The following is a 12,898-nucleotide window of genomic DNA, read 5'->3' as shown; positions in this document are numbered from 1 at the left end:
CTGGCTTCAACAACACATTCCCACATGACACATCAGCATCACACCCACAACTGTTTCTGTGACAAAACCACAGTCGAAATTAGTTTGTTTGTACTCCCATTTGGCCTCAATATTAACATTCTGACTCACATTCCCTTGAGCTGTGCTGCTAAGTTAAGCTTCAAAAGCAGCAGACATAGCATGATATAATGAAAATATACCAAACAAATTCCTTTAATTGCAGCTTACAGAGCAAGAAGCCCAATATGAAAGGGCTGCAACATTTTGTCCAAATTGGCTGGTGTTATGCAAACACTCACCAGCTCCTTTAACTATCTCACATTTCAGAACAATACAGGCCCCTGAAGAACAATTATTTACCTGCCAAAATAGCAGCTAGATTGCTCTAACTGACCAACAACGGCCAATTTAGTTTCCCAATTTAGTATCGTTCAGATGGTGGCTTGTATTAATTTCCTACGTTGGTGCCAAGTCTCCTTATCACAAATAGCCTGACAAGAGTATAATTGGGACCTAATCCTTAGTTTAGGGTATCTTCTATCTTTCTGTGATAAATGACTTAACTAAAATAACTGACTCACCTCCACTGAATGGATCAATAAACACACACCAATCACTGCTTTGGATCTTACAACCTTTCTGCCTCTTGACTGGTTGCTTACCTGGAGTGAGCTTGCAGTGATTGGGCAGCTGGTCTATGCCCTCTTTTAGCAAAACGGGGATCAGAACGTCGTAATTGGGCATCTCGCTGTATGGGAGAGAGCAGGGCAGCGAGTTAGACATGAGACAGGGTGATTGGAAAGAATCCCCCACCTCACCTCACCTCCCAAAAAAAAGAGAAGAAAAAAATCAATATGTTCAAAAAAGGAATGTGAGGGAGAATGAGGGACGGGACTTAAAGGGGGCGATGAGGCATTGTGGTGGTGCCGAGGAGAGAGTGCAAATTGAAACAAGGGTGTTTGTTGAGGCTTCAGTTACCAGTAAGTCTGTTTGAGAATGAGACTCTTCTCTTCAATCCACGCCCGCCTGCTCTCAGCACTCATTCCCTTCCCTGCGTCGATCACAGCGGGAGGAAAACCTATAAGGAAAGAGGGGTGGGGGTGGGGGGGTAAAAATGCATTTCAAACAGATCTTTGCAAGTGTTTGAACATTTGTATGACCTAACATTTGTTGGATGAGAGTTCAGAAGCACTTCAAAGGCCAGGAAATATACAAGACTTGCAGCAATTACTTGAGTATTGCTGCACTTCACTTTTATTCATTTATTTATTTATTTAGCTCAACAATGAACAGTGAAGACTGGATTTAATTCCCACTGTGAAGTCCAAATTAATTATATTGTTTCCCAGTTTAAAATTAATAATTATGATACATTTAAACTATGACTGAATAATAATGTATTAAGTTAAATTATTCATCACCATGATCCTCTTCAGCCCAACAAATAATTTGCTCTGAGTTGACCTGCCTGATTAAATAATGGCGAAATAAATAAATAAAAATGTTAAGAAAAACATTTCCAGACCAGGCCACAGATCAATGCAAATTTCCCCTATGAGCCTCTGGTCTAATTGACTCTTATTAAAGCACACCTCCAGTCGTGACTAAGCAACTCATTTTAATAAGTCTAGTGTTAGTAAGAGTGCTGAAAGTAGGTGGTAAAGCGAGGCAGTCAAAACTTTCTTCGTAAAGAGATGAATTTAGCAACAGATCAGGTCAGAAAATGTGTTAAATATATCAAATCCACGGATGATGTACACTGCTCTTTCAAGCTGAAGCTGATCTATGACTGCTCTAATTCATGTGAAGAATATTTTAACGCTGATTTAATGACTAGCCTAAAAATAAAGCACATCATTACTTGCTCTAACACTCCACCTCCTCCTCCATCGTTGTCACCTCCAAGTTAGGATTCAGATTCAACTTTTACAAAGAATAATTGGATCGTACCACCAGAAATCTAATTATTTTAACCATTTCAAGTATGCAACGTTCACCGTGTGAGAAAATATATGAATTTGAAATATACATTGATCTGAAGTTCGCATGAGACTCAAACAATCAGAACTAAGCCCTTTTGCAAATTCCCAAAACTACCGGGCCAAAAGTTGGAATTGTGTACATTAGTGGCTTTAAGAAGCTACCACAACAAAAATATCAAATGATTTGCAGATTCAACCCCCAGAATCTGCCTGCCGTGATCTTCTTCCCACTAAAATCACTCAAGTTCTGCTGCATAATGCTATTTAACGACTGGTTCCCAAATCTGCCGAAATGTTGGCTGGTTCTTGAAAGGGATGGGAGAAGAAATGGCTCAACAACAGCTTATCGTTGGTGGAAACATGTACTTGATCACAGTGTAAGACACATCTACCAATTTGATTGTGCTTTGATCCATCCATAATCTCCTCCTCCACCTCCCAATCTGTGTTTTGTTTTGTTTTTTCAGTGCAGAGAAGTTTATTATGAACTATGCCTAAAGCTTTCAAAATGCAAGTAAGGCACAGAGGGATGACATACTTCATATCTTATTCTTTTCCCCCCCTAGTTTAGTAGCAATGCAACAACTCCCGAATCATTTGCTGCACAAACTGAAAAGCCTGCAGCTTGATACTGAACAATCTGACAAGGACTGGCAATCGGGATTCTATTAGCCCCAACAGTGTGGCACAGTAAACTCGTTTGGTTTCGCAAATCAAGTAGAAATCATTTCAATATTTAGTCCTTTCACTGTTAACCTCCCTTCTCTCCTTTTCTTGAGTTTGGTGTAACGCACAGAGTGATGATTTACATCAGAAGGTACTCGGCTATGTAACAAATTCATTTATAAATTAAAACAACCAGTTAACCAAAGCTCTGTACACATCATAGGGCAAGAAACCTTTGAATATGTGCAACAGAGCAAGAAAAAAATAGGATTTGAAAAACTCATATGACCAATTAGTAACATTAAATAAAATTAAAATTTAATGCCAAATATTAGCATAACCCAGAACGAAAGTGAAACATGGATGTCTTTAATTTTTTATTAAGTGTCAATAGAGGGAAGTAAGGGAAGGACAGAGGGAGGTAAGGCACTGAATTGTAAAATGTCAGAGTATGCAAGAGATTTCAAGCCACCACCACACTGACTGTAAAACAGCTGGATTCAGGTGAGATGCAGAGACTGAGTAAGAGAAGTTCTGATTTTGAAAAGTCTGTACAAGATTTGGCAGCCACTTAAACCAAAAGTTCACTAGGAAAGGATCTTTTCATGGTGAGTGCTCACAGCAGGAATGATTGAAACAGAAAAAAGCTTTCTTTCTTCTTCTTTCATATACTTATGGAAACCTGGCTGCTGTTTTAAAAAAAACAACAAAAAAAAGAACTTTTCCTTTAAAATTACCTTGTCCAGGTGGGGTCAGGCAGACAGCTTGGCTCAGTGCAGAGAGCACACTTTGCTCAGCAAGACCAATCCTCAGCTTTCCAGCCAGAGACCTGTCCATCAGAACCAAAAGTTCAACAGCAGTCAGAAGACACACCTATTTGCACCAAGTCAAGTCAGTTATTTGCACCTAGCTACCTTGAACAACACCTGCAAGCAGAGAAAATAAAACATAAAGGATACCCATAAAATGGTTTGCAGCCTTGACTTGAGTTTTTTTCCCCCCTTTTTCTATTTTAACCAGACCTCAGGAGTTAGCAGTGAACCTGACTGAGAAAGCCAGACGTAATGCAAACTTAATTATTTCAAATCATCAAAAAAAGGCAGTTACAATTTTGTCTGTTCACCTGGATCAAGAAACGTGTTGGTCAACAAGCTCCATCTAGAAGAATCTTTCTGTAGGTGAACCAGTGGCAGGTTTCTCACCCAGGTTGGCTTTTGGCAGCACAACGCTAAGAGGTCACTTGATTGACTACTCACCTTTGCCCTAACTGTGCTATCAAGTCCTCCCACCCCTACTCCTCTTTTTACTGTCTGCACATAAAGACATTGCAAGAGGGAAGTTCCCAAGCCCCCATTTATTTTTCCTATGTGCATTATATTCAGTTATAATACTAAAGGATGTAATGTTAAAGGAAAATTCTTCTTTATGAATAATCAAATAATCCAAGATTTCACTTAATAATAACACTAATGGACGCTGATTGTGTTGATTGAACCATACAGTCACTCTCTGCTTTACTGTAGATAGGATCTAGTGATTGAGAGAGAATTAGGGCAATATTGCTAAAAGCTCCTTTTTGCAACCATTAGAAAGAATGCAGGTCTAAAAGATTTCTGCTTCTGCAGTATTTTTCAGACTCCAAGGCTACATTCATCTTTTATATACTTGTACACAGAGGGTTATGGAGTTATTATGCATTTCTGCATCTATAAATGTGCAGACGCCCATGTATGCCTGTGGTCACACGTGCAGCCAAGGCTGTGTGTGCATGTGTGTGAGAGAGAGTCTTATTTTACCTGACTATGTAGCGGGCCTCTGAAAAGCGGCATGCCACAAAGAGGCCTTTGATGATGTCGATTTTCTTATTCATGGCCTGAGGCAGGCGGGAGGAAATTGAGATTCACAGAAGAAGAGCGAGAAGAGACAGAATGCAAAAAGACTGAGGTCACCAGCGAGTACAAACTCCATGTTCAATACAGAGGAAAAAAATAAAAATAAAAAATGACCCAGCAGCAACCATGAAGTGAAAAGCAACTAATTGGACAAGAGAATCAAGGCAGGTAACAACTTATTCAAATGGTGGAAAATTTACCTTGCCCCTCAGAAGCAGACAAATAAACTATTAATTTCTTGTTCGATACACACATTAACATTCGATACGTCACATTAACATTTCCTTTCTTTTTTCCCGTCCATGACCTCAATACTGAGAGGCAAATAGAGCGAAAACAATATTTTCCCAAGACTGCTCTCCTCTAATGAAAATGTTATTCTGTGGCTCACCGAGTTCCCACTCATGCTGGCAATTTCCTTCAATTTCCTGAACACGCCCCCTGCTGTCAGACTGGCCGGCTGAAACATCATGCGCTGGTTGCTACGGGAGCTCTCGGCCACTAGGCCCAAATCTCCTTTCTCCTGTGCCTCTGCTTTGATTTTGTCCAATTGTCGCCCTGGAAACAAGAGTGAAACGGTAAATAGCAGCAGCCTCGCTGGCTGATGAGCTTCAGAGAAGGGTGGCATCAGCAGTTAGGCTGGGAATGCACAAGCAAGTGTTTGGGTGCAGCAGAGTGCTTCCACATGTTCGTGTGTGTGCGCGCTTATTACCAGTGGCTTGAGCAACAGCTTTCATCAGCACCGTCTCGCCAACACCAAGCTCCATCCCTAGATAGGCAGGACCGAGTTGGTTCAGACACAGATACACGCAGCAGAGCAGGTCATCTAGGAAGGAGAACACATATGAAGGCTTTATTATACTCCAAACACAGCAGCGCACACACACACCTCCAGACAAGTCTGCAAAGAGAAGCACATACACACAAATAAAAACAGATACCACCAAAAACAGCACAGTAAACCCACATACAGACACGCAAACTCAGGCACATGGATAGACACACTCAAGCAGCAACTCAAATACATAACCACACTCTGAGACAACAGCAGGTGACACAAGTGTGGGCACTCAAAACTCTTGACGCACAAATGAACACCCACAAAATCACGTTCAAATACATAAAGACAGGCAACACAAGACTAAGGGTTTCCACCAGAAAAGTTGTTGACTGTGGCAGCTTTGGCTTCAACCAGCAATCTTTCCTTCCTCCCCAGAGTCCCCTGTTCTGGGTGCTGGCTGGATTTGTTATAAAAATGTATCGGGTATCTTTTTTTATTTTTTTAAGGGTTGGCAAGTATGACAAATTCCCTGGATGGAGTTTCCACCAACTACTGGCATGACTAGACTGGATGTAGAATTTCTTGTGGTTCATTTATCGGGCATCAAAACTTGGTAGAATTGCAGCTGAAAGTTTTTAGTAATATTAGCATCACTGATATGTGTAATTGTTTGGCTTTTTTTAAATTCTCTTATTTACAGTGTACATTAGGTGACAGAAAATCTGTCAATATTAAGAGTTTTTTAAGTCATTCTTGACAGAACAAGCCAAAGTTCTCTGAAATGTGTTTCCTTTTTGCCCACAAAGGCCAAAAGTCATGAATTTTTTAATATCTTTGTGGCTTTTACTGATTTAATTTGGCAAAAAAAAGGATAAAAATTCCAGGTAGAAGTTTCAAACAACAGCTTAGGGCTTAAGGGGTTAATATAGTACACTCCACCAGTTGTAACCCTACTTTTCTGGGACAGACACAACAGCAGAGCTACATACTGCAGATCTAGATCTACACACACATAATGGATGAGAGAAAAGAGAGAGACATGCTTTCAGGCTGCACCACTGAGAGAGCACTGAATCACATTTAACAGGTTTTTTTCAGCATACAGGAATTTCTTGTTTACCAAATGGTCAAAAATAAGAGGAAAGTGCAGAGACTCACTGCTTTTACTTTATGTAATCATAAAGGCTCATTCATAGCCAATAAAACCCTGGCATACAAGTATGACTAATTACGCCTACCATAGCCACTAATGGCTCAGTCACACTAAAGTAAAAATATCTATGTATCTATTCATATTTCTATATCTATCTATATTTCTCTCTCTATTTATCTATGCGAATCTCTCTCTTGCAGTTTAAATTTAACCAATTCCTAATAGTTGCAGTGACTAACTTCTAGCAAACCACTTTCAATTGCAATTGCTTGCACAAGTTGCCTGGTCAGAGGCCACCTGTTTCCAAACAACTGTAGTCCGACACAGACTGACGGCAATCGCTCACAGACAAACTGGTAAATGTTTGCAAATAACTGCGATCCCAATTTATAATGCAGATAAATTGCCAATATATTCCAATGAATCTGAGCTTGCGCCAGTCAGCCCAACTCCTTCAGTAAGAAGCTTGACTCAACTGGTTGCCAACTAGTTGTACGCTGGTTATATCCCTACATTCTTAAAGCATCTCTATGTGATGAGGAATTTCTGAATTTTTGCTTTAAATTCTGAGGCTCTGGGTGGACTCTAAATATAAATTTCTTTGTACACAGACAGCAACAAATTTGTGATTTTTGCCAACCTACGGCATTTAATTGCTATAGTGTCACAAAAAGATTGCATGTAATCGCAAACTTTTCCCCATCCGAGCTCATTGAATTGTTTCTATTTGGACAAAAGCGGTCAGCATAACAGTAGGCTAATTAGCTACCTCAGCTCATTTAATGCCTGCAGCTTTTGTATTGCTGTATGACTGTATTGCTGAGGCCTGACACAAACACTATTATATACACAATGAAACACAAGCAGAACAACACACACAAACACCATCAGATTCCCACATTCTCATACACACATCGCCCGACGTCCTCCCACTTTTGTGTGCAACCTGGCGTCAACATCATCTCCTTGATAGAGCGGCTGGCAGCCAGCTGCCTGTATAGGTACATCAGCATGCATTATGGCACAGATAAAATAGCATTTACCTGGGGAGAGCAGCAGCACAGAGCGAAACAGGTTTGACAGTGTCTCGATGTTTCTCAGCCTAGGAAATGACAACAGGATTGCTTTTAGACAGGGAAGATGAGTTAAACGAATTTTAAGGCCATCCCGTAAATACTGGTAGGTGGGAAATGAGATTAGTCTGGAGGTTTTAATCGGAAATAGGGGCTTGGGAGGCAGATGAAGAGTTCACTTATGAAACACTATACATCAGTTTCAGATAATAACATGTCATTGGAAGGAGATTTGTCATTCAATATCCTTTAAAGATAAAGATGTTTTCAACTAGCAGCAAGATACAAAGGTTACAAATCATTATTTAAAATGTAGGGTTTCTAAAAATAACATGCAATTTCTTGTTGGGTTTTTTTTTTTTTGGCTGGTTTACACCAACCCAGGTTTACAAAACAAAAGATGGAAACTAAGGTGGGGAAACGTAGACTTATATTCTGTCAGGTATAGTTACAATACTGGCTTTCATATTGAAGGCGACCACCCCTCTGAGCAGCCTGATGTCTAAAAGCTGAGACTGTTTTTTCCCCACTCTTGTATGACGGCCAATATGCTCACATCAGGCATGAGCACATAAGCTGCTAACCTGCTGTTCAAACCTTCTGTTTACAAGAATCAGCCAATTAAAAGAAACAAGGCTTAAATGAAGGGTGGCCTTTAAGAGAGGGGCTAAAATGATCGTTTTAGACGGCGCAAACTGAGGAGCAGCACCGCGGCTCGTTATGAGGCAAATAAGGATTATTTTAACTACTTTAGTAAAACATAAGAATAAAAATATGCAGCTGGAAGAGAGCATAATAACTTCATATTACAATATATTTGAGCAATCCTAGAAGGTGACCCATTTTAAAATTTCTTCATGTTCCCAACACAACCAGTGAATTATTCAAATTTTCTCACTTTTCCTGACTGGCGAGCACTTAACTAATTTAGTTCCAGAAATTCCCAGCTGAACCTGAATGGTAATTTTATGAAGAAAAAGAAACTCGCTAGTACGTGTGTGTGCTTTGCAAGACTTGCAATCATTTTCTTACTAATGATGTTCAACTCATTCTGGCATTTAAAAGAAAAATTTCCCCCATTGGGAAGTCTTACCTGCCAGAGTCCTCTTCAATCCTCTCAAAGGTGCGAGCCACTGCCAAGTAGGGCACTCTGGAGAGTGATGAACACGTAGTTAGCAGGCAAAGCATCAACACGGACAGATTTTCACACTCGCGGCGCTGAGCTGACTCGGCTATTCAGAGCGCCTAGCAATTAATGCCACAGTAGAATAAGCTTTGATTCAAGGTTATCAAAAACCGCACAAAAATGACAGCAAGGAGGGCGAAGGTGACAACGCCATGTGGAGAAAAGTGTGTCGTTACAATTAGTTTGACAGAGAAATATGGTGGGAAGTGCAATTTAAATATATATATATATATAATTTAATCTTTATAATTTTTTGCATATATTCTGGATATAAAGCTACTATATCCTAATGTGTTTTTAATCCTTACCGCGAAGCTCTGACATTCAAACTGTTTATTCAATTTCAGAAAAGAACAATTTAATTCAGAGGCTGATATTTAGCTAGAAGCAGCAGACTTCACCTGCACACGGCTTAAAGCAGGTTAAAACAATCTGTACAGCAGTCGACCTGAGAATAAGCCGAGCACATAAGCAGCATGCCTTACAGCGTGACCTTGATATAAAATTCCATGATTTCCCTGTGATTACCCATTACTAAGTCAGAGCACTTCCCTGGCCTGAAGGTTTTCATTCCTTCAGTTTTTTCTCCTTATAAATAACTCGCAGATCTTCACAGAAAAACAAACAGGCTGGTGTTCACTTCAGTTTGGCTCAGAGGGAAGAAGCGAGAAAAATAAAACAACCCCACCAACAGTGTGATGACTCTAATCGCTGTTGAGTGAAAACGTTGCATCCCAAATCTTGCCTGTTTAGTGAGTAGATTAGCTTTGTCTTTTATTTGACAGCCAGAAGTGGAGAGTAAAAGCAAATAATCAGCAGAGAAAGAGACAGGTTGGCGTTCGACTATAGTTCCTGTCCACATTGCACTCCCAAGCTTTATTATTACCCTGCTTGGCATAGTTCATGATAATCAATCTCAGGGCATCTTGTTTAAATAGGTCTAGGCACATAGGCAGGCTGTGATTTCTGTATTTACTTTAGGATTACACAAATTCTCCAGTAAAGGGAAAAAATAGGCAGCTGCCTAGTTAAAATAACAGCTGTTTTTCCAATGATCCTTCACATAAAATTCTCATAATTTTTGCCTTATGCAAAGCTAGTTGATCATCCCACGTGCTCCCCTCCTCCTTCTGTCTTTCTTCTTTATATTTTAATGTCTGATGTCCAAGCGACTGGATTTGGTGGGTGGATAGAGAGGCTATCCACCCTGTGAAGAAATTATATTATTTTGGAGACATTTGGAAAGAGGGAAAAGCAGCATACAGAAGCAGTGATAAAATATGTCTGAGAGGTGCCAGTAACTGATGGAAACAGTTAAAGATGCATATGAATTTCAATCAAGACATTCAATCAGAGAATTTGGCTTCCTATTTTTGCAGATAGGTGACTTACTTCTGGCCCTGTTTCCAACAAGCGTTGTCCACGGGATGATAGTTTGGTCTCGACGGATCATAGTCTGTTTGTCCTGAGGTTGCCTCACTGAGGAAATAACACAAATTTTAAAAGATAAAACGAAAGAGCACATTTGTGTCCAACTAAATGATGACAACAGCTGTTGCAGTCACTGGTGCCAACTCAGATTCCTTTGTAGGCAGAGAGTCACGCACACAATTATCACAACAATGAAACACTTTAAAAATGTGAAGAATATTTTGGAAGATATTCTAGTAGTTTTTCTGGTTATCTCACAAAGAAAGAAGCTGAACTATTGCAAAGTTTATCCCAACTGAACGTGCAAGTAGATATTTTTTAAAAAAAAACAGAAAAAGTTCTGCACATTAAATAGAAAAGTGTTTCCATTGTCAGCAGTTATTGCTTCCAAAAAACAAAATACTGGGATGGTTTACAAGTTTAAACCGTCTCTCTTTTACTGCAGTAACATACAAGATGTTGAGTTTCTTTTCCTCAAACAAAATATCATTGTCTGAATTCATTACACAGAGATAAACTAACGCTGTAAACTTTCTTTTGTGTGCAATACCTGTCATTCCCAGAGTGTCACACACAAGGTAGTGATAAAAAAATAAATAGTTAGGAAGATGAAAAATGCATTCCCTGCTTTCCACAGCCAAAAATAGTTTGGATCTTGAATAGTTAACATGACATTTACCACATTTACATGTGGTAAATGCATTGCTTCCTGTAAGGGAGACTGAATAATTGCAAAAGCAATCATAATAAAGAGAAACCGATTGGTTTCCAGCAGCACGGAGTGCATGCCTGAGCTGAGAATACAACAATCATCATATAAGGTGTTTGCTCGTTGTAGGTGGTGCAGGAAAAGGAGAAATTAGCACAACTGTAAAAGTTGTAAATAATAGCAGTATGGAGCAGCCTAATGACTCTCACACCGAGCTGAAATGAAACAAAGGCAAATAAATTTAACTAACGCCTGCGTTGGTCCTGTTGTCATGTATTATTACACTATACAAGATAGCGGTTTGGTAAATATGTATCTTGGGTATGTTTATTTGTCACATTTCATTTCACAAAAATAAGAAAACAATGTTCCAGTCTCGCCTGATGCGGTTTTACATATAAAGAAAGATTTCTGCTCTCTTAACTCCTGACAGAGCTTATTATTCAACACTGACACTGGATCAGAAATCAGAATGGGCAGATCCCGAAATCAAAGGCATCGGTATCGAGTCAGAAATGCAAAAGGCTGCTTTGAGTCCACCTTACTGACTGCTCAGCAGCTTTATGGGCTTTGGTAAGGACGCATGGAGTATTGCTGGCTAATAAATCACATTATTTGTAGGATAGAATAGAACAGCCCTTTATTGTCATTGTACATGTACAACGAAATTATGGGTGCTCCACTCCAGGTATAAAATATAAATAGTAAGACAGCAGTAATAAATAAACAGGAGAAATATATATAGAATCACAAGGAATATATAAAAACAAGAGGAATAGACAGAAAATAAGAAGGCAGTCACTGGAGAACAGTTATAGTTCTGGTAATGGAACATCAGGAAGAAATTACATTAAATAATGCAGAGCACACACTGCATTAGGAACCCCATTTAAGCCCAGTCTCAATGATGAGTTTTGCTTCTCTTTTGCACTGTGTATCACTGTCTGTTTACATGAAGGAGGGGCAGACACACGCACACACACACACACACACGTCGCAGCTGACTAACAGACTCTGGACTACAGTTTATTTGCGATGATGATGATAGCGTTCGTTATCCGTGTGTGCAACAAAATCTGCTCCCCTCTTCACCCCCAACACTTGTGTGCTCTACACTGAAGAGCTCTGCATAATTATAGTTGAGACCAAGTAGCTGCAACCAGCCAGGCCCTCCTCCTCTCCACACGAGCAAGTCTCTTTAAATCAGGAAGGAAGAGGAAAGAGGAAAGAGGACAGCAGAACCTGATGACACAGCCTGTTTAATATTGAAGAGGTGGTGCACTCCTAAGCATGTTTTTCAACTGTAGACTAAAAGGTACAACTGTAGTGTAATGAAACAACAGTGCTGGTGTTAATATTCACTAGCAAATTTATATAAGTCAGCATTTTACAGACTGAAAATGGTTCAACACGACAGCAACTGTCTTAAATAATTGGAACTACTTAGATAAAACATTTATAGATATTTAAAGAAAAAGCTTGATAACGCCCACTCATCCACGCCTTCTGAGCCTTGAATAGAAATCTGTAGAATAGAAAGCACACTCATTTATAAATATACACTGACAGATTTTAATCTATTTTGCTAATCCTATTACTCTTTTTATTTGTTTGTTATTTTTAGGACTAGAATAATCACCCAGTCAATCGCCGTTTTCCTTTTTTTCCTCTCGCTTAATTGACACTTAATCATCAGGAACATTCCTAAACAAAACAAGCACATCACTGTAGTGATGAGTGCAAGAGATAACCTTGGTTTCATTCACTTTTTAAGGTATCGATGTCATATACTATTGGATTTTTCGCATTTACTGCGGATCACTATTAGTTAACGCCAACAAAATGTAACGACAGCATCATTTCACCTGTTTTGGCTACAAGTCTTGATAGAGACTGCTCAAAAGCAGACAGTATTTCTCATCCACCCACCCAGCTGTGCCTTCACAGCCATCTTTTTCCTACATTTATTCTTTCAAAGTAACCATGCATTTTACCATATCTTTACAAAACTGATAAAGGAACTGA

The 12,898-nt window shown here is 39.4% G+C and overlaps 1 protein-coding gene across 1 annotated transcript in view; it reads right to left on the bottom strand.

Annotated features, from left to right (window-relative positions):
• The window catches only part of lig1 (ligase I, DNA, ATP-dependent), a 65,016-nt gene that overhangs the window by 38,920 nt on the left and 13,198 nt on the right, over nucleotides 1-12,898 (bottom strand). Inside the window, exons 8-16 of the mRNA XM_006792380.3 lie at nucleotides 10,126-10,212; nucleotides 8,641-8,697; nucleotides 7,518-7,576; nucleotides 5,253-5,366; nucleotides 4,932-5,098; nucleotides 4,445-4,521; nucleotides 3,386-3,477; nucleotides 979-1,078; nucleotides 663-748 (exon numbers count right to left, since the gene is read on the bottom strand). Coding sequence (XP_006792443.2) covers nucleotides 663-748; nucleotides 979-1,078; nucleotides 3,386-3,477; nucleotides 4,445-4,521; nucleotides 4,932-5,098; nucleotides 5,253-5,366; nucleotides 7,518-7,576; nucleotides 8,641-8,697; nucleotides 10,126-10,212 — 839 coding nt within the window. The remainder of the gene's footprint in view (nucleotides 1-662; nucleotides 749-978; nucleotides 1,079-3,385; nucleotides 3,478-4,444; nucleotides 4,522-4,931; nucleotides 5,099-5,252; nucleotides 5,367-7,517; nucleotides 7,577-8,640; nucleotides 8,698-10,125; nucleotides 10,213-12,898) is intronic.

This window comes from Neolamprologus brichardi, chromosome 18 (genome assembly GCF_056152115.1).
Source record: "Neolamprologus brichardi isolate AB-2024 chromosome 18, ASM5615211v1, whole genome shotgun sequence".
Lineage (NCBI taxonomy): Eukaryota > Metazoa > Chordata > Actinopteri > Cichliformes > Cichlidae > Neolamprologus > Neolamprologus brichardi.
Note: the sequence above shows the minus strand (reverse complement) of the source record. Positions and strands in the feature narration are given on the sequence as shown.